The sequence below is a fragment of the Somniosus microcephalus genome, chromosome 7 (assembly GCF_052327205.1).
Source record: "Somniosus microcephalus isolate GS21.2 chromosome 7, FLI_Smic_1.0, whole genome shotgun sequence".
NCBI classification, from domain to species: domain Eukaryota; kingdom Metazoa; phylum Chordata; class Chondrichthyes; order Squaliformes; family Somniosidae; genus Somniosus; species Somniosus microcephalus.
In genome coordinates, this window is record NC_140993.1 from 175,234,092 (window position 1) to 175,256,779 (window position 22,688).

At 45.4% G+C, this 22,688-nt stretch overlaps 1 protein-coding gene across 4 annotated transcripts in view; it reads right to left on the reverse strand.

The window, feature by feature from the left end:
- Positions 1-22,688, reverse strand: part of LOC147115018 (uncharacterized) — a 78,210-nt gene that overhangs the window by 25,413 nt on the left and 30,109 nt on the right. For 2 of the 4 annotated variants that reach the window (XM_085993232.1, XM_085993230.1), the window contains 4 exons: positions 21,325-21,530; positions 15,355-15,509; positions 11,489-11,651; positions 8,373-8,531 (listed from right to left, as the gene is read on the reverse strand). In XM_085993232.1, the coding sequence (XP_085849358.1) occupies positions 8,373-8,531; positions 11,489-11,651; positions 15,355-15,509; positions 21,325-21,530 (683 nt within the window). The remainder of the gene's footprint in view (positions 1-8,372; positions 8,532-11,488; positions 11,652-15,354; positions 15,510-21,324; positions 21,531-22,688) is intronic. The other 2 variants (XM_085993231.1, XM_085993233.1) reach the window with 2 other exon arrangements.

The following is a 22,688-nucleotide window of genomic DNA, read 5'->3' on the forward strand; positions in this document are numbered from 1 at the left end:
GGTAGAGTTTCCGCTTTGGGCGCAATCAGCAATTCCGGCGCAAATTGCACCTGTTTTGCAAAGTGTTCCCCCCTCCCCACAAAGTTTCTGCTCACTCATTTGCATATCGCCAAATGCAAAGTCTGCCATGATCCAGTGCAATTGGGCAGCTTTTTAAAATAAGTTTTGCTTTAAAAAAAATTCCTTCATATTTAAGAGTGGTAACTTGGGGAAGTTTGATTAAAACATCTGAAAATGGGTTTAATCACAAAAGTTAAGCATTTTAATCAGTGTCAATCCACCACCTATGAGTGACCTGATTTTAAATGACTGAAATTTACTTTTAAAAAAAATATTTGCCCCTCCCACTTGCAACAGCATAAACTCCTCAATATGGGAAACTGCCATGGAGGATCTGCAATATGAATGGAAAATTGGGGATGAAAGTCCTCGGGATACCAAAATTAGAATATTGTCTGCTACAGGGATGGGGGAAAGGGAGAGAAGTTTTTCATATGAAAAGCAAACCTGGTAACAAAGGCCAGATAAAACTATCTAAAAGGCTGGAGGAGACGACAGTGGAGTCTTAATGCCACTCTTTTCACAAGTTGCACTTTAATCCGTAGAGACCAGGTAAATCCAGCTTTAATTGCAGCATTACTGTGCTTGGTGTGAAAGTTTAAACACCATACAATGGGCCCTTGCTCTCTGAAAATACACCCACTTGGCTTCTATGGGAGAGAAATTCGGTATCGCCCCGTTTGGGGTGCAATTATCGGCTGGGCGCAAAGTTTAGCGCCTGGTGCTAATTATCGCCTCCGACTGCAAACTTGGCTTCTATAGCCCCTGGAGGTGATTGGAGCGCTAAATTAGGTGCTGCACACCTGTCTTAAGGCGCAAAGGCCGAGGAGCGAGGCGCTCCCTCAGCGCGTGCGCAGCGCTGGTGATGTCAGTTAGTGATGGAACACAGACACACTGGCGCCGGCCAGTTCTTAAAGAGGGTTGAACTTGCTCTCCATCCACATCCTGCTCATTGGAGCCTTGAATCTCGGCCTGGAGAGACCTGTGATTACATTTTCCAGCCAAGGACTATGGCGAGGGTGCAAGAACGAGCTCAGCGCTTCAGCAAGCGGGCCTTGGAGGCTCTGGTTGGCGTAGTGGAGCGCAGAAGATCTATACTCTTCCCTGAGAGTGGCAGGAGGCCTTTGCCGCACGACTACAGAAGAGTGTGGAGGGAGGTGGCTCAGCACGTCTCTTCCAAGAGCATGGTGCCCAGGACCCATTCTCAATGTTGCAAAAAGTTCAACAACCTCACTCGGGTCGTTGGTATTACGTCCGTGAATGATTGAGACACGGACAGCAGGAGTTGAACAAAATAAGTCTTTACTGATGGAAGTCAATAGTGAAACTGAAAACAACAGAGGCTCACTAGCGCCTTTTATACAGGGGTGGTCACTGCCAGTACTGCAGTCTGAGACCAGTTATTCTCTTAAAGGTACATACACAACAGTTGGGGTGAGTGGCTTTTTTCAATACCTCTCCATCCCTCCATTTCAACCTCTATGGCCAGCGGGTCTTGAAACCCCAATGCCCAACACTCATCCAACACCTATGGCCCTCTCGTGAATCTCACACACATTCCACACCTTGCATACAGTAAGGGCTATTCAATTATGGGAGGCACATCAGGCAAGACCATGGCTGTATAATTACTCAGACGCCGTCCTTTTTCTTGCAGGCCAAGCTATCTCATAATAGGAGACAGCAGCAATAGATGGGTGGAGGGCGGCCTCAGCTGCAACCCCTTGGCGATTTTGAGGCGCGCGTCCACAGGATTGTAACAAGCCAGATGATCGGTCCCATCGTCCCTGGAGAGGCCGACCCCGTTCGGGACAAAAATGGTAAGGTCATCAGCTTTCTCTCCTCTCTCATTCCACTTGTCCCTCAACACCAGTCTTTGACACTTTCAGTCCAACTTACTAAATCGCTGCACTCCTTCCTCCCTTACTGCCCCCCTGTCCTCATGCTAAAGCCACTCTTGTACCTCCCTGCTTTCAGATGGTGATTCACTAGCTAAGGAGACGGGCCCTGAAGCTGCCAGTGGGAGCGAAGCCGCAGGCGAGGAGGAAGCGCCACCCTCTCCCGAGGAAGCCCATGCCCACACTGGGACCACGTCTTCCCTGGAGGGGAGCAGGGGGGAAGTGTCTGATGAGGGTGAAGCTCCGGGACCCAGCGGGCTGCAACAACGTGATGTAGCTAGGGAATCTCGGGGGGGCCTTCTCCCCGGAGGGAGAGTAGGCCAGCGAGTCTTGCTGCACTGGACGCAGAGGAGGAGCGGCTCATCGCTGAAATGAACACCCAGATGGTGGACATGCACACTCAGCTCATGGGTGCAGTGGGAAGGGTGCCCGATTGCACTGGCAAGGAGTGTGGAGCACTACGCTGTAGCACAGGCAGATGCCACGCTAATGCTTAATGCTGCAATTCAGTCACTGGCTGATCCAATCTCAGACTGATCTCATGCAGACTCTGATTGAGGCCACACAAGCACTGCCTGCTGCCATTGTCGCTGGTCCGGACACATTTCCCCGGGGCTCTCGCCGCACCGCAGCAGGCCAGCAATCTGTGCTCCAGCAGATTGCTTCGGATGCTGAGGTGCTGCCCCGTGGGAGTGCCAGTGTGTCGGTCGAGCAGGGAGTTGCTGCCCTCTCTCAAGATGACAGCATTCCTGCTGCCACCTCTGTCACTTCCCCATTGCACTTGCCACCGCCTGTAGCCCAGACAGCTGCTGTCCATGCAGAGTTGGTGCAGTCTGCAGCTGGGCCCTCCAGCCCCAGAGCTGGTCGAGGCCGTCCTTCAAGGGCATCTGTAGTCTCAGGTTCTGACATCTGTAGTTTCAGGTTCTGACAATCGGCAGCCTTCCACCAGCCTTGCTGCAGCCACTGGGGCCCCATTACGGAGGAACAGAAGGGGGGGAAGTGCGCAAGGGAAGGAGATCACCCTCGAAGACCAAAAAGTAGGAGGTGTGACGAAATGTTAGTAATTTTTATTAATGGCTGAGGTTAGTGTTCAAACTTTTGTTTAGTGTTTTGGACATTATCTCCAGGTTGTGAGAACGAGTAATGTTAATGAATGATTTTTTGTTTGTTTCTATTAGTTTGTCATGAAGAAATGACACACACACAGTTTGTAAAATAAAGTTTTTGTATTCAAAATGTACAGGTTTGGCCTTTGGAATCATTGCTGCCTTGGCCGGCTTTGAGGTTGCGGGTTGCTTTCATTCATGTTATTCTCCATGCCAGAAGCCATTTCCTCAGCAGGGGCCCTAGAAGTGGCTTGTTATCAGCCGTTGACGGACGGCCCTTGCAGTTTCAACATTGTGGGCCTCCCTCCCGCCTTGGTGCTGCTGCTGATCCTCCTCGTCCTCCAGTGGTGCTCCAAGGCTTGGTGGCATTGGCTGGGTCCTGAGGATTGGCAGGTTATGAAGAATGTAGCACACAACTATGAAGAGGGAGACTCGCTCAGGCGAGTACTGCAGGGCTCTTCCTGAGTGGTCCAGACAGTGGAACCGTTGCTTGAGCATGCCGATTGTCTGCTCAACGATGTTCCTGGTGACAAGATGGCTCTCATTGTACCACAGCTCAGCAGGGGTGTTGGGGTTACGGAGCAGTGTCATCAGCCAGGTGCACAGTGGATAACCCTTGTACCCGAGGAGCCAACCACTTGGCTGATACGGTGCCTGGAAAAGTTCTGGCACAGCAGTCTGGCGCAGGATGAAAGCATCGTGGCTGCTGCCAGAATAGCGGGCATTGACTACGAGTATCAGCTGTCTGTGGTCACAGACCAACTGGATGTTTAAGGAGTGGAACCCCTTGCAGTTTCGGAAAACCTCTGCATTCTCATGCGGTGCCCGCAATGCCACGTGTGCAGTCAATGGTACCCTGCACCATGGGGAAGCCTGCTATCCTTGCAAAGCCCAATGCGCGTTCGTGCTGTTTGGCCCGGGTCATGGGGAAAGAGATGTACTGGCATCTCCTCTTATAGGGGGCATTTGTGACCTGAGGGATACAGCAATGGACTGCGAACTGGGAGATATTGGCGATGTCCCCAGTAGCTGCTTGAAAGGAGCCAGTGGCATAAGTTCAGAGCCACTGTGACCTTCACTGCCACCAATAGACATCCTGGTCCTCAGTAGAGGCTGCCGATCTGGCTGCAGCAGGTGGCAGAGCTCAGTGACCACCTCTTTGCTGAAGCGCAGCCTGTGCAATCATTACTTCTCAGACAAATTAATGTAGGAGAATTGTTCCCGGAATACCCTAGGAGGGTAAGGTCTCCTGTGCAGAGGCCTGTTGGCCCTCCTCCGTCTGCCCATGATTGCCATTATCTCTCTGCGTCTCTGTTGCCTCCGATTTCTGCAGGCGCAGGACGACGCCCCGAATCAGTGTAGCCCCTATAGTCTCTTGGCAATCGAAGTAATGAAGGTCAAATCCAAAAGTACCTGCAAAATGATGCTCAGTAGCCAAAACTACTTCACACAGCGCTGACTCTATGCAGAAGTCTCAGTCTCTCTCTCTCTCTCTCTCTCTCAGAATGAGTGGTGCAAAAATGTCTAACACAGAAAAAGCCAGAAAGAGGCCGCCTTTAAATAGTGCCCCCCCCCCCCCAAAAAAAACCGGGAAACGTTTCAGTCTCCCTGTCGTTGCTTGTGCCAGACGGAAAGGAGGGGGGGGGGCGCCACCAGGGCGTTGCACACTCGACTGACGTCACTATCTGCGGACACGGGCGGTAAACTTTTGCACCGCTGCAAAAACTCTAGTCAATTTCGCGAACGGTGCAAAGATTGCTGCGCCTGGGCGCTAGTTGCTTTACGTCCCATTAGCACCCTAATGGGAGGCGCAAGCCAACCAAGTTTTTCCCCCTATTATCTCACATGCAGCCTCAGTGATTACTTCATTTGTGCTTCATTGTTAGTGGAGTTATTGTACCCGACAATGTGGAAAACTGCCCAGGTATGTCCCGTCCACAAAAAGCAGGACAAATCCAATCCAGCCAACTACCGCCCCATCAGTCTACTCTCAATCATCAGCAAAGCGATGGCGGTGTCATTGACCGTGTTATCAAGCGCCACTTACTCACCAATAACGTGCTCACTGATGCTCAGTTTGGGTTCTGCCAGGACCACTTGGCTCCAGAAATCATTACAACCTTGGTCCAAACATAGACAAAGGAGCTGAATTCCAGAAGTGAGGTGAGAGTGACTGCCCTTGACATCAAGGCAGCAGCTGACTGGGAGGTGGGGGGGGCGGGGAACTCTCCACTGGTTGGAGTCATACCTAGCACACAGGAAGATGGTTGTGGTGGTTGGAGGTCAATCATCACAGCCCCAGGACATTGCTGCAGGAGTTCCGCAGGGCAGTGTCTTAAGCTCAACCATCTTCAGCTGCTTCATCAATAACCTTCCCTCCATCATAAGGTCAGACATGGGTATGTTTGCTGATGATTGCAGAGTGTTCGGTTGCATTTGCAACTCCTCAGATAATGAAGCAGTCAATGCCCACGTGCAGCCAAGACCTGGATGACATTCAGGCTTGGGCTGATAAGTGGAAAGTAACAGTCGCACCACACAATTGCCAGGCAATGACTATCCCCAACAAGAGAGAGTAACCACCGCCCCTTGACATTCAACAGCATTACCATTGCCGAATGCCCCACCATCAACATGCTGGGGGACACCATTGACCAGCAGCTTAACTGGACCAGCCACATAAATACTGTGGTTACAAGAGCAGGTCAGAGGCTGGGAATTCGGCAGCGAGTGTCTCACCTCCTGACTCCCCAAAGCCTTGCCACCACCTACAAGGCACAATTAAGGAGTGTGATGGAATACTCTGGATGAGTGCAGCTCCACACCATCCAGGACAAAGCAGCCCGCTTGACTGGCACCACATCGACCACCTTAATCATTCACTCCCTCCACCATCTACAAGATGCTCTGCAGCAACTTGCCAAGGCTGCTTCAACAGCACCTCCCAAACCCACGACCTCTACCACCTAGAAGGACAAGGGCAACAAAGCGCATGGGAACACCATCACCTCCAAATTCCCCTCCAAGTCTCACACCATCCTGACTTGGAAATATATCACTGTTCCTTCATAGTCGCTGGGTCAAAATCCTGGAACTCCTTCCCAAACTGCACTGTGGGAGTACCTTCACCACAGGGACTGCAGCAGTTCAAGAAGCAGGCTCACCACCACCTTCTCCAGGGCAATTAGGGATGGGCAATAAATGCTGGCCTTGCCAGTGATACCCACATCCCAGGAACAATTAAAAAAAAAAAACAAGGAGAGCAATATGTTTTGCTACCAATTAACTGTTTTATGGATTAATAGGAATCAACTGGTTTTTGTAATATAACCAGTAACGAGTTCACGTGATTTTATATCACGCCTCAAGCCGACCCGAAGCGCTTTACAGCCTTTTTTTTATTATTCATTCACAGGATGTGGCGTTGTTGGCAAGGTTGCCCATCTGTAATTACCCTTGAGAAGGTGGTGGTGAACCGCCTTCTTGAACTGCTAAAGTCCGTGTGGTGAAGCGACTCCCACAGTGTTGTTAGGTTAGGAGTGCCAGGATTTTGACCCAGCAACGATGAAGGAACGGCAATATATTTTTAAGTACTTTTGAAGTGTAGATACTGTTGTAATGTACAAAACGCAGCAGCCAATTTGCAAGCTCCCACAAACCGCAATGAAATAAATGAGCAGATGATCTGTTTTAGGTGTTGGCGAGGGATAAATGTTGGCCAGTACACTGGGAGAACTCCCCTGCTCTTCTTCAAATGTTTTTTTTAATGTCCAGGTGAGAGGCCAGATGGGGCTTTAGTTCATTATCTCAATCGACAGCAGGAGTTCCTACCTGTCAGCGGTACAAGTACGTTGTGGGGGTTTCGAGTTGCTTGCATTTCATCCTTTCCTTATGCTTTCCTATATTTAGTCACTTTCTGATGTCAGTTTTGTTGGCGGTGTATCAGATTTTTGAAGCGATTAGTCAGCATTTGCTAGTTAGGCATGTATGCAGACTATTCCTAATGCTGATCGTCTTGTTAATCTTGCATTGTAGAAATAAAAATCTTAAAACTTTATGAATTTGTTCTAACAAAGCTCCAAAATTAAATTAAACTTTCACCTTAGACCTACACAAACTATTATATATTGGTCTTATTTTGCAGTTGTCATGTTGGCAAAACTGTCAGCATTTGCCATCATTGCTCTGTGAAACTGACAGCAACTTCTGGTGTCCACACCCATGCGCAGTTAAATGTGGAAATCCAGAAGTTGCGGTCATTGGTTCCCTGCTGCTCCACTGGGTGGCTGTTGAAGACCCTGCAGACAACAATCTTTAGAAATCATTGAACTGGTGAGAACTTTCCCTTTTTACGTTGTAATATCGCTGTTAAAACCCCCCCCCCACAAAGTTAAGCCTTGTTCAATGAGGTGTAACTAGGTTTTTAAACATTGTACTAAGTCATAACAACTGCTGAACAACTTCACTAGCACTGAAAAACTAATTTTATATTTGCTGAATGTCATTTTTTCACAACAATTTCATAGGTTTTTATTTTTTTTTATTTGATTTGATATTTCAGCATCTAGCCTAAGTCCATGTATATGTCCCAATCTTTATTTTGTTTTCTGTAAAATTTATAAAAAGTAAAGGATAATCAGTGCATTTTATTTCCTGCTTTGTCTGAGAGAATTCTTCAATGTGATTGCTTGCTTGATGGCATCACTGTTGCTCAACGCTGGAGACCCCCTAGAGTTGGCATCAGAATCAAACTAATGTTGGGAAAGGTGAAATCCACGCTACAGAGATTGCTACATCTTTGTGGGCAGCTTTCTTTGAGATCAGCAGTGAGCGCTGACCATAAAATCCAAGCCAATGAAATATGCCAACAGCGGTCCTACACTTTGAACCTCAATTTCAGAAGACAGTTCTACTATATATTTTTTCAGACTCTAACTGGAGATGAAAATTCTGCAGTGAAATCATGTACACCAAGGATCAGAATGAGATTACTCAAACTTTTTTGCTTGTCATCCTTCATAAACAGATATGAAGAGGTAATTAATTAAATTATCCCCACATACAATCTTAACTAGATGGAAAACTCAGTTCCAAACCTTGCATATCTTATGAGAGAATGTATGTTGAAAATATAATCCATTATTTAAATCACTAGAATTGCTACTAATTGACTTTATTAAAAGGAAACTATGTGCTTTACCATGCATGCTTACGATCAGTTTATGAACATATTGTGCAATAAGAGTTGTCCTATTGGTAATTATACTACAAGAACTGCTGTACAATGGCCATATGGAATGACTACTACCTGTTCCATGGCGTTGAGAACCTTGTTCTCCTCTTCCCCCATCACTCTTTTTAAATAGGCCAATTCCAGTTCAAGCTGTCTCTCTTGCTCCTTTAGTGAAGTTAACTGTGTGACACTGATTGAATGCTGAGAATTTTTCTCATCCCTAAGTGCTTGAACCTGTAATAGATTTTTTTCAATCTCAGAACAATTGTAGTGATAAGCCTTACGATCTAAACATGATAATTTTGCTGTTAGTAGACCTCAGGAAATTAATATTCAACTCTATCAAAACATGGCAATAGAAGAATCTTAATGTTTAATATAGGGCTATCCACCTCTGAATATGAATTACTAAAAATAAATAGATTGATTCTGGCTGTCAGAGCACTTTAATTTCAGTCAGAAGAGTACTCTACTGCAAATTATCATGTCATTACTAATAACAGGGAAAAAGTTGGTTCTCCAACGGCCTTAACCATAAGTATTCATTTGAGTGAAAGAAAAAAATAGATCCAACATACTGAGGTTAGACACTAACTAGCTCATTGTCTATCTTTGTGATACCTACAGTAAGTCATGTTTTATTCCCCTACAGTTAATTTTAGCCACAATAAATGATCATAAAACCTAATTTATCATGCACAGAACAATAGATAGTAAACTATTTCTAAAATAGTTTACTAACAAATAGTTTACTAACTCAAATTCACATGGCATAATTATTAAATAAAGCTATTAATATACAAATTTAATGTCTATAAAAAGCTGGGCCTGGAAATTCCTGGGTCCATGACGTGGTGGTATAAGTGTAGTGGAGGAAGACTTATGCCACTGAAACTGGAGGAGGCTGTCAGAAATCCCAGGATCAGCTAATTTAAATAATGCTGGCGGGATTCTCCTCACTTTTTTACTCTCGCCAGCAGGGGACCAGATATGCCTGAGGAGCCCAGAAAATTTGGGAATGGCGTGGAGCAAGGGCAGCTATATTTAAAAGGGCTGCATGCAGTTAAAGGGCTGAGCAGGATCTTGGACGAGGCACTGAAAGAAGGGAAAAGGTAAGCATCTGTGGCTGATGTGGAAATGCTGCTAGTTGTTATACGGAAGTTCTGCATGGCCTCTCCCAAGAGGTTCAGCAAATGGCTGAGCTAGTGGTAGAGCACTTTTTGTTCAAAGTACCCTACATTTTATACAGAAATATAATATATTAGTCAGAATTTTGATTGACATTTTTGCCACGATCTTAAAACATTCTTACTATATGCAGACTCGCAACTTTAATTTCCCTCCACACTAGGCTGCTCCAGTGGCATCACTGACAGCAAGGTGCTCATCCATCCCAGAACAGCTCCAATAAAAACAAAAGCACCCTGATTCAATCTGATCTGAAAGCCACAGGATACCACAATACCAGCTGGAAATCAGCTTTCCCAGTTGGTAACTTGGTCTGCTGGAGTCCCAATGTTCCAGACTGACTGAAGGCTGGGCCAAAGCCACACCATCTGTTATTTCTATGGAGGAACCCTGGGACTGACTGGCATGTTCCCTATTCATGACATCGCTGCACCCAACCTAAGCTTCTCTATGTAGTCAATAAAATTGTTTAAAAAAAACCTAAATTATGGTGAGTCTCTGTAGAAAAATAACAATAGGAGAGTACTAGAACTAAAAATACTAGGCTAAAGGTATCCAAAATACAGGTCGAGGCCTATTCACTCTGCAAAGTTCCAGTGACACTCTCCCACAGCACCACTTTATACTATTTTTTGACTTCTGGTTATATTTTTACCCTGCTGCATTTGCCTGTTTGAATCTGCTCGGACTGGTGGTTCAGAAAGGTCTGTTCTCTGCCCTAAATCTAGCAATGAGAGCGCAGTGCTAAGCACAACCTTTCCAAACTGCCAGTACTGCTAAATTCAAACAGGCAAACTCCGCATACAGGAAACTTTGTGTTATCCGGAGGCCAACTATCCGGAATGCTCGAGCCACCGGCAAAAATCAGGAGCCATTTTCGTTAGGTTTTTTTTCTTCTCGTCTCGTTGCTTTTTTTCTCAACAGTCAAGCTCTGCTGAAGCTGTTGCTGAGCTACAGAGACGCTTGGATTGTTTAGAAGCTGTTGAGGGTTTGTTGACAGATACGGAGCTCAAAAGCTTCCGTATCTTTCAACATTAGCGCTGGTGTGTCCGACAGTTTTGAGGGAACGGCAACAGCTCGGTCCCATCGGTGCCGGATAGCACAAAGTTTCCTGTACAGGTAGACTACCCTTTATCCGGACTTCCGAAAACCGAAACCCTCTAAAAACCGAAGGTTTTTTCGTTCAGCGTAAGTCGTGCGTACGAACGAAAAAACCTTCGGTTTTTAGAGGGTTCCGGTTTCGGAAGTTCGGATAAAGGGTAAGTCGTGCGCACGACCCCCCCCCCGGCCCCGACAACCGCCAGCCCCCCTGCCGGCCCCGACAACCGCCGACCCCCCCGCCGACCCCGCCAGCCCCGACAACCGCCAACCCCCCCGCGGGCCCCGACAACCGCCAACCCCGCCAGCCCCGACAACCGCCGACCCCCCCCCCCCCCCCCGCGGACCCCGACTGACTTACGCTGAGCGTCAGCGTAAGTCGTGCGCACGACCCCCCGCCGACCCCCGCCGACCCACCTTCCGAAATCCGAAATTCTCCTTTATCCGAAACTCGGCTGGTCCCGAGGTTTTCGGATAAAGGATAGTCTACCTGTATTAACAAACAGATGGGAATAGAATTTTTAATGGCAAATTTGTAACTTAGCTAGTGGGAGTGCTTTTTAGACGTATTTAATTATACACAATTAGTTTTTAAATTTAGCAGGGTGTGTGGTCCGTAGCAATGGCCTTCAACATGCTGCTCAACTGACTGTCACATTTTTAATATGATGCATGGGACAGCATGGTTCACAAATAAATCAAAAGTTTCGACCCCTCCTTCCTCCCCCCATTTCAGGCTTTCCTCTCCTGTGGTCATATTAAGTGCTAGTCTGTAATATATTCGTATGTAAAATAACTAGACAAATATGACACTAGGTTGATTGATTATACTTATATGCAGCAATAACCAAAATGACAATATTAATTCTAAGTATAGCCAATTAATTTTCTTGTAATGTACCTACCCTCTCCAGCTCTTTAGTTAGTTCCAGCACCTGAGAGTGCAAGAGGGCATTTTCCTTAGTCAAGTGGCCACAGTCTTCTGCCATTTTATTCCGGAGATATTTATCTTCCTCTGCCAACAACACTCTGTCCCTCAGCTTTTGCTGCAGACTGCTGATTTCATCCCTGAAAAATGTGTTTATAGTAGGTTTGTTAATCACTTAACCTAATAAAATGCAGGGTATATTTATTTGTTCACTGGATGTACATAATACTGGCAAGGTAGCATCTACTGCCTATCCACAGTTATCTTTAGGTAGTGCTGGTGGCTCTTCTCCTTCAACCTCAGCATCCTTGTGGTGATGACGCTCCCACAATCATGTTACATAGAGAATTCTAGAACATTGACCAAGCAATGATGAAGGAATGACGATATATATCCAAGGTAAGATGATGTGTGACTTGGAGGAAAACTTGAATGTGATTATGTTCCAATGCCATTGCTCCTCATCCTTTTTGGTGATAGAGATCACAGGGGAGGGAGGTGCTGCATCCTGTACATTGTATGTACTTCAGCCACAGTGCACCAGTGGTGAAGGAATAGTTTTGAAGAAGGAATGGAAGTGGTGTATCCCATGGATCAGTGCTGAGTTAACATTTGTTCTTGATCTCGTATATAGATTATTTGAACTTGGATGGAGGGAACACAATATTAAAATGTTTTGATGAGACAAAAGCAGGAGGTTTGGCAAACAGTGAGGAGGACTGTAAAAGACTGCAGGAAAACATAGTCATAATTCCTTCAAAGTCTGAGTGCAGGTAGAGTAAGCCATAAAAAGACAAATGGCATTTTGAGTTTTATAAATAGAAGCATGATTACATGAGCACAGTGTCAGCTGTGGCTCAGTTGGTAGCACTCTCGCCTCTGAGTCAGAAGATTGTGGATTCAAGACTCACTCTAGAGATTTGAGCACAAACATCTAGGCTGACACTCCAGAGTGTTGGAAGTGCCATCTTTCAGATGAGATGTTAAACTGAGGCCTTGTCTGCTCTCGGGTAGACGTAAAAGATCCCATGGCACTATTTTGAAGAGGAGCCTGGCCAACATTTATCCATCAATCAACATCAGTAAAATATACTATCTGGTCATAAGAACATAAGAACTGGTGCAGGAGTAGGCCATACAGCCCCTCGAGCCTGCTCCGCTATTCAATACGATCATGGCTGATCTTCGACCTCAACTCCACTTTCCCGCCCGATCTCCATATCCCTTGATTCACCTAGAATCCAAAAATCTATCTCTCTCAGTTTTGAATATACTCAACGACTCAGCATCCACAGCCCTTTGGGGTAGAGAATTCCAAAGATTCACAAACCTCAGTGAATAAATTCCTCCTCGTTGCAGTCTTAAATGGCCGACTCCTTATCCTGAGACTATGTCCCCTCATTCTAGACTCCCCAGCCAGGTGAAACAACCTCTCCGCATCTACCCTGTTAATCCCCCTCAGAATCTTACATGTTTCAATAAGATCACCTCTCCTTCTAAACTCCAGAGAGTAGAGGCCTAATCTACTCAATCTCTCCTCTTAGGACAACCCTCTCATCCCAGGAATCAATTTAGTGAACTTTCGTTGCATCGCCTCCAAGAAGATAAGGAGACCAAAACTGTGCACAGGACTCCAGGTGTAGCCTCACCAAAGCCCTGTCATTATCACATTGCTATTTGTGGGAGCTTGCTGTGCGCAAATTAGCTGGCACGTTTCCTACATTACATGAGTGACTACACTTCAAAAGTACTTCATTGGCTGTAATGCGCTTTTGGCTATCCTGTTGAAGAGAGTGTGAAAGCCGCTATATAAATGCAAGTCTTTCTTTCGTTAATGATAAATTTATGCAAGGTAATAGTTAGGCCACAGTTAGAATACAATGTGTAGTTTTAGATGGCTCCATTTTAGAAAGAACATTACAACCATGGAACGTATACAACAAAGATTCACTATAATATCAGCAATGGGACCTATAGTTATGAGGAGAGACTGAAGATATTGGGACCATTTGCAAGTAAAGGCTGAGGAGATTTAATAGAGGTTTTGTTTTAATTCTGAAAAGTTTTAATAGAGTGACTAGGGATAGATTATTTCCTCTGGTTGGGAAGACTGTGACAAGGGGGTCAGCAATTTAAAATTGCCACAGGGAAGGGGGGGGGGGGGGAGGGAGGAGGGGGGGGATCGGAGGGAGGGGGCGGAGATCAGAGGGGGGAGATCGGAGAGGGGAGATCGGAGGGGGGGGGGTGAAGATGTGAAGATCGGGGAGTTGTTGAGGGGAGCACATGAGTGCAATGAGGAGGGGGGCGGGGAAGAACGTGATCCAGGTCTAAGGGGGTGGGATCGGAGCAAGAACGTGATCTATCTTCCCTGCTTTAAAATTTAAAAGAGGTTAATTTAGATGGAGGAAAAAGTACAATAAAATGGAACAGATGGCGAATCAATGTGGATAAGAGAAGTGGGATCCAGATTCCTTGTGTTTGTTATTTATAGAAAATGTTTACACTTCTTTATATACACATTTGTAAGTTTACTATAAATATCAAACACAAAAAAAATCTCAAGCTGAACAGAATTGGGTTTAAAATGAATTTTCATTAAAATTGATTTTTATATGTTCATGTTATTACAATATTGGCCCAGAATTTGCTGGGTAAATAATGGCAAGTTAAATGCGCACGCTGTTACTAATGTGTTTTTTAAAAAAAACAGCAAATTGCTGGACAATTTGCACCGCTCTGCTGGTAGCCTCGCAAAATCCAGAGCTCACCGTCAACCTCCTCACGAGTTTCAAGAAATTGCTGCATTTGCACGATTAAAACAAATGAACTTTGCTGCAGAATGTTAGGGCTGGTATTAATGATGTAAGACCCCTTTTAATGATGAGATTTATGTTCCTGCAAAGTCACTCAACATCAGAGACCCAGAAAGGGAAGGGAACAATTGAAACTGTGAAGTCTCACTCCTGCAGGTAGTAAATTGTTCTTGTTTTAAAAAAATTTAATTTAATGTTTTTTCTTTTTCTTCTTCCATCTTTTAATCCAATCTGTTCCCTCTCTTTCTGTATTTAATTTGACTCTAATTCACCCTATTTCCTTCTCTATCATTCCTGTTTCTTTCTCTCTCCTTAAATCTCATTGGTTAAGGAGATAGACTATTGGTCCCAGATGTGCAATTAGCCTCACTCCCTATCCAGTAATTTACGGTGCAAAATGTCTTCGAGCTGATGGACAAGGAAAAACATCCAACTGATGGGGCATGCTGCAAGATGCCCTGCTCCAACAAATACTGGCCCAATAAAGCTATTCCCGACATGGGAATCGCTTTATTACAGTACTGTAACTGGTTTTCTTTCACTGCCATAACATGGGAGTTGTAAACTGACAAACATAATCCCGGGGAAAGAGGAATTTCCTTGGGTTAATTAGGAGTCTAAGGATGAAGACAGAACATTGATTATTGGATAATTCAATTTTTAGACCAAAAAAACTCAATCATCAGGACTATACATACAGTCTACTGAAGAAATATTTGCTTAGTATAGAAAATTCTTGCATGAACAAGGTATAGGATGCTATAAGCAACAAAACATTCCATGTTCACACTGGAAACAGCCTCTCATCCCAGTGAAGCTACAAAGACAGGAATTCAAATACTGTATATGCTATTTCCATGTATGGTTACTGGATGAAACATAATCAGTGGAAATGTCAAGATATTAAATCCCTTCATTATCATCAAGAACATTTCTGCTTTACAGTAAATGTTTAAAGAAGTAGTTTGGGTTCAATTTAAAAGCCCTTCACACTATAAAGAAAACACAGTACAATCCATAATCTCCTCACCGCAGTTCACTAGCTATGTGGTCTTGCATGGATGCAGTACTGGTGTAGTACTTCTCCTCAAGCTGATGAAGGGCAACCTGGGTCTTCAATAACTCCAACTTCTTTTCTCCAAGCTGGGCCTCTGCAGCCTGGTGCTTTTCAACATGCTGATTAAGCTTAAAACAAAAAAAATAAAAAATAAATGTAACTGATAAAGCATCAAAACCACTTTTTGAGGCAAAGTATCAAATCTCCATTCTTTTCCAAGTTACTGTGGTCATCTACCACCAGAGGCCGACAGCTGCTCCCAGGCCTCAGTCAATCCCAACCACCAATTGCACGAGACAATTTTCACAATCTTTCTGAAGTGAGAGCTTCATTTGTTTTTTTTTTTTTAAATTGTGTAAATAATTAATCATTGCAAATAATTAAATAGGACTATAGTCCTAATTTATAATACTAAATTTCACCCACTGAAATAAATATACATTTAAAAAAATGTAAACTTATCATCTAAAGGAGCAAATCGGATTTTTTTTAAACTATGAAAGAGCTGAGGTAAAAAGAAAACAAAATCAGAAATAAACACTGAAAATAATTAAGTGCACAGATCATCAAGCAGCATCTGAATGAGAATGATGATGTATTAATCATCAAAACTCAGAACTTCTCTGCATTTCCAGCACTTTAGAAAATGCATTTTATCGGATTCCTCCACATTCCTTTATTAATCTATTACTGTAACTACTGGCTTGCATTTCATCCCAAAATATATTCCCTCCCCAATGATCTATTCTTATAGAACAGTAACTGATGTTTGACACCCAAAGAGTAAGTCTTCACAATTTTATGCTTCTGACTGAAGATTAGCAATATATCATTCACACATATTTAAATTCCCCTTCTTTTGAACGCTATTCTCTCTTTGTGCATGCGCTATGCACATGTACAAGCACCAGAAGATAATAAATGGTTACATTTACTTTAGATGAAAATACTTGAGATACTTCATAGGAATGATGGGGAGCTGTAGTCATTATTCTGTCGTTAATGCTTTTACTGGCGTAAAGCTACACTTGGGGTTAAAGAAACTGCACTCTAAACATGTTATCTAAATTACTTTTGGAATTGAAGCATTTCAACATGTTAGCAAAACTAAAAAGTCATTAAGAGACTGAGGCAATATTACAAAATAGCTTCACAATAACCAGACATCTGTGTTATCCCAAGGGTGTTTGCATGATCAGAACTGACCCGTGAAAAGTTTAAAACTTCTCCTCCCTTTTAACTATTTCTATTTACAGATGTATCTGATTTTGCTTCAATGTGAGTTACTGATGGAGATATGGGCCTAGAAATTCATTGTAGCCACTTTTGGGGCGGTAAAGTCGGGCGGCCGCTAAAGTTTGCGCCCGCCGCCAAATCGAGGCCACTTCTCCGATATTCATTAGCTTCGCCCTAAGAGTTTGCTCGAGCGCTAAAACTGGCGCTGCACGCCTCTCTTTAGGCGCTAAGCCGGCGGGCCGGGGCGCTAAACCGGAAGTTGGGCGCAGGGCAGGTGTGGCGAGCTGCTGATTGACGGCAGACACTCTGGCTCCGGTGAGCTCAAAGGGGGAGGGTGGATTTGTTTTTTTGAAAGGCTGACACTGGTGTATTTGTGGTTTTGGGGAGGGTTTCTCTCCATCAGTTTATGTGTTCCCGGCACACCAGTTGTCGTCGTCCCCCCCCCCCCCCCCCCCCAGTACAGGAGGGCCCTTTAATTTGCGCTCCCCGCGGCCCGCATCGGCTGTGTACCGTTCCACTTCACAGTCGTTAGGGCCGCCCGGCGCACAATGGGCCGGCGCGAGTGAAGTTCCGGTTCGGGGTGCACAAAGGGCGTTGCACGACGAAATGACGTCATGATCTGCGCGCGCAGCAGGGCGCGCGCTAAGACTTTGCGCCGGCGCTAAATGTGTACTGAAGTTGGGGCGAGGCGCAGATTGCGCTGCGCCCGGGCGCTAAGCGCCTAGCGCTCGAGATCTTCTCCTAAGGCGCTAACGGCTGGCGCGCCCAACTGAATTTCTAGGCCATGTTGTCTGTCTGGAATACACCCAGTCTTAGAAACAAATTCTTTAGCTTAGGTTTTAGCAGAAAAATTCGTCGACTTTTAAAACTATTACTTGAACAACTTCAAAACTAGAGCCCTAGGGGGAGAAATTCATTATAGCCCCGTTTGGGGTGCTAAAAATTCGAAAGCTGAAAAATTAGCGGTAGATGCTAATGATGATAGGCTCCCGCGAAATTCAGTTGTAGTGCTCCAAGAGGGAAGTGGAGCTAAATCAAGCGCTACCACTTCCCGTGGAACGCTAAAGCCAGCAAGAGGGGCGGTAGCGGTGCAGCGCTGCCCAATGTCTAAGGCAGCACTGCCGAGAACGGAGGCTCCTTCCCTCACTTAAAGGGAACAGCCATCGCTGCAGGCTCTGCAGTGAAACGAGGTCCCTCGTCGCCGACGGCAGCCACAATCCAATACGATCAGCTCCAAGCACTCCAGGGCATTTCGATCGCGGCCGAAGAAAATGCTGCAAAATGGACGTAAGGCATTACAAAGATTTTTTTTTTTTTTTCCACGCAACCATCATCACCTTTAAATACCACTCCCCAAGCGGCCAGCCTCCCTGACCACGCCTCCTGCAGCTGTTGGTGCCGTCGCCCAGCGATGCTGCAGGGGGCAGAACCGAATTTCGGGTCCGTGACACTACTGGGGTGATGCGCAGCACAATGACGTCATAATCTCTGGGCGCAGGAGAGCACGGCGCTAGGGGTTACCGCCGCCGCAAACCTCGACGGGAATTTCGCGGGCGCCGGTACACCCGTCGCAAAGCCGGTAGCGCCCCGTTATCGCCCCCCCGGAGGCAAATTTCTAGCCCCTAGACTCCAAACTGAGACCAGCGATGAATCTCACATTTGACTAGCACCTGTACATGGGCTTCCCCTTAAGGGACATGCTCCTGGCTCATTTGTGGAATGGATAAGCGTGGGGTTGTGTCCCATCCTTTCTATTCTCACCAACTATGACACTGGCCGGAATTTTCCAAGGTGTCAGCAGGCGGGATCAGTGGCGGGTCAGGTGGGAGAGTTTTTTGTTTTGACACCAGGTCAGGAACCCGCCGCAACGTACCTTTCACAATGTCAGGTCTGTCAGCGCTGAGCAGACCCGACAGGCAGCAGCGGGCGACCCAATTAAACTAATTATAATGTTCTTAGCAGTCCTTAACAGGCTTTTTTTTACCTTTTTAACTTTAACTTCATGGCCATGGGAACCACGCTGTTCGGTGACCACATCTGTCAACCTGAGGTGGGAGGTTCAGTGGCCATTGCTCCAGCTGATTACTTGACAGCTTCAAATGTACAGTAAAAGCTCCCACCTGACACACTTTTCTCAGCCACAAGTCGTTCCTCACTGCACTTCCACAACAGATTCACCATGCTGCAAGTCTTTCCACAAGTCTCCATCCAGTCTCCCCTCATTAACTCTCTCACCAATGACAGAACGCTTCTGTCATCTGTACTTCACCTGCCATCTATTCCATCAGCATGGGTGCCGTTTATACTGTCTCACCTTGGTCCTTAGAATTGGACCACGATGAGCCCCAACACCAGCAGCACCAACAACAACAACACCAACCTTCTCCGCAATCACCTGATGCTGCACAGTATAGAGGGCATCAGCACCTGACCACATTGCTGCCCAGGTGGCCAGGGATGGCCTCACCGTGGCCAGATTTACTTCACTTGACGCTGCACATCCTGGCTGCAACATGATGCGCCAGGTTGGCACCACCCCACAACAACACCATAAAGCAACCCTACAATGTCTAAACCATTCATTTCTCCCACATCACCATTGGGGGGTGGGGTACCGTTATGTCTCACCATTCACTGCAACTCACGAAGCCACTTCCAAAGGTGCACACAAATCTGTCCAACACCGGAAAGTGTTGAAAATAAAGATTTCAATATTTGACAGCACATTAATAGAAACTTTACATAAACATTGGATAAAACACCCAAGTGGCTACCCTTGTGTGTTGTTAGTTGGTATGATTGCACTAGGATAAGGGTGAGTGTGAGGGGTGGCTTGTGAGATGGGGAAGTGATAATGTAGATAGAGAGGGATGGGTGGAGGTGCAAGGTAAGTTGGTGTGAGCAAGGATGTGCAGGAGTAGGGTAGGGAAGGCAGAGTGATGGGGATGTGATGAGAGGCAAAGCAGGATGAGGTTGAGTGTGGCTTTGTACTAACGTTTTGTGATCTAATGAGATCATTGAAACGTTTGTGCCACTGCAGCCTGGTCCTCCTGACCACATCCCTGCTTGTGCCCTCCTGAGCAGTGTGCAACCAGGCTGTTTTGGTCTCCTGGGGAGGTGTCTTCCGCCCATCGGAAGGGAAGAGAATCTCCCTGCGTGCTCTGACTCCCTCCATAAGCATATGGAGGGAATCATGGGAGAGCCTGGGTGCAGCCCTCTGCCTCTGTGCAGTTATTGTCAGTGTTTGCAGCTCTCTGCCTCTGTGCAGTCATTGTCAGTATTTGCAGCCCTCTGCCTCTGTGCAGTCATTGTCAGTGTTTGCAGCCCTCTGCCTCTGTGCAGTCATTGTCAGTGTTTGCAGCCCTCTGCCTCTGTGCAGTCATTGTCAGTGTTTGCAGCACCTCAATGCTGGAGAACACTGACAGCACAACTGTCAATAGAAAGTTGGCCATGGTCCCTTTAAGGAAAGTGGCTGATGATGTGTCATGAATGACGTCACCAGACCCGCTTCCTCTAATTGGGCCGGGTAACACGCTGGGCTGGCTTAACAAGACCGATCAACGTAAATTCATTTTAGATAGCGGGATGGAGCCAGTAGCGGGTCCACGAGCTGTCACCGATGTCGCCCGCCCTGGACCCGCTGAGGTGAGCAAAATCCTGGCCATTGTTACCAAACAATACATTTTCCAAAAGGTGTTTCTAAGTTTGACATTCTTGTGTAGAAATTGAGGCATGTTGTTTCTCATTCCCTTCTTCTGCATACCACAGACCATCCTGTATGGTCAGAAGCCAGTGGTTTTGCCATAATTCCCACAAAAACAAATTAAATATCTTTGGTTTTTTTTACAAAGAGTAAGTGTCTGGAATTGTCACATTAGGTAAATGTGCAGAGTTAAAATGATTTGTGCTACACAACTATAAGACACTATAATGGCTAATGATCTGAAATAAGATGCTAATGTAGGTTTTCTTGTGTATATTGAAAGGATTGCAACAGACTAGAATAATTAACTATCCATAAAGCTCATCTCAGCACTAAACGTTTATTGTATTTTTAGACCTCACATGCAATATTCTTGCCAAGGGTGACATTTAAGTCAGTCTGAACTTCAAACACTTTGAAGATTACATATACAGGGTAGACTACCCTTTATCCGGACTTCCGAAAACCGAAACCCTCTAAAAACCGAAGGTTTTTTCGGTCAGCGTAAGTCCAGCGTAAGTCGTGCGCACGACCCCCCGCGGACCCCCGCCGGTGCCAACCCCGACCCCCGCCGACTTACGCTGAGCGTCAGCGTAAGTCGTGCGCACGACCCCCCGCCAGCCCCGACCCCGACCATAAGTCGTGCGCACGACCCCCCGCGGACCCCTGCCGACCCACCTTCCGAAATCCGAAATTCTCCGAAAACCGAAACACGGCTGGTCCCGAGGCTTTCGGATAAAGGATAGTCTACCAATTATAGCTGTTTTGTCTCTAACAGTTTAAGTTCTGATTTATAGATTTTATTCATATATTTATTGTGCGTGGTTTCTGGTGTTGACAATGTTATGTTACACAATTTACTCTGTTCCAATGTTTTTGGTCTTATAGTAACACCATCCTTTTTTGAAAAATTGCAATAAATAATTACACGCATGGGACTTTGGGATATCTTCAACATATAATGCATTTAAAAAACCGTAAAATCTTAACCGAAAGAAAAATACCATAATTCCAGTCAAACATGCCTGTCTTTCTAGCAACCAGACTCGACGCCCTCCATCTTTTACTGCAGCAGTAGTCCTTTCCAGTTCCTGTTTGATCTTCACTAGTTCAGAGTCCTTGTAAGCCATATTCTGGTTGGCAATTTCCTGTAGTTTCTTCATTTGAACCATTTCCTCGATCAGCAATCTCTTCTCACTGGAACTAGCATCTGTCACAATTATATTTTTCGTCTTTAAGCACTTCAATGCCAACTAACATAGATTAATAAAGCTTTTCTTGGAATGGGAGGTAGGAGGTATTGGAAGTGAAAAAATGTTTGTCACACCACCCCCCCCCCCCTCCCCGCAACCCCACCTTTGCTTAGAAATAATTAAACTACGTTTTATTGAGTTTCATATTTAGATTCAAAACACAATAATGTAAACACGTATTTTAGAAAGAGACAGCCTATTGAGTCTCTTTTCCACAATTGAAAGGCCAAGTGAAAATTAGAAAATTTATGGGTTGAGAGGTAATGAAAATAGTTGATAAGGAAGAGTAGTATTTTTGGGGAAAAAAATGTTTGTACATTTGAAATATTAAGCTAAGGTGCACCTGCCCGTTGTCCATAAAGTTTACATTATTTACTCTTCATTACCACAAAAGAGCTTTATGAAAAATACATAAATCATTAAGTGCTTTAATATAGATGGGAATTGCCTTATACTAGTCAGTGGTGTAAGCAGGATTTTTTTCAGAAAGGGTTTGGATATGAAAGCCCCAGGAGATGCAATACCTGCCCTTTTACCTCCTCCCTTCCCACCATCCAGGGCCTCAAACACTCCTTCCAGGTGAAACAACAATTTACTTGTATTTCTTGCAATTTAGCATACTGTATTTGCTGCTCAAGATGCGGTCTCCTCTACATTGGGGAGACCAAACACAGATGGATGACCGCATTGTGGAACACCTCCATTCAGACCGCAAGCGTGACCCTGAGCTTCTGGTTGCTTTTCATTTTAATTCGCGGCCCCACTCCCACTCTGATGGATCAGTCCTCGGCCTCCTACACTGTTCCAATGAAGCTCAACGTAAGCTCGAGGAACAGCCCCTCATCTTTCAATTAGGCACTTTACAGCCTTCTGGACTCAACATTAAGTTCAACAATTTCAGATCATAATTCTGCCCTTATTTTTTTAGACAGCAGCTGTTGATGATTCTGCTATTCCCATTTACACCTCCTCTAGACCCATCTTTTATTTCTTTACTTGTCCCACTACCATCTCCTTTTGCCTTGAAAAGAAAGCAAAACTTGAATTTATATAGCACCTTTCATGACCACCGGACGTGCCAAAGTGCTTTACAGCCAACTACTTTTTTTTGGAAG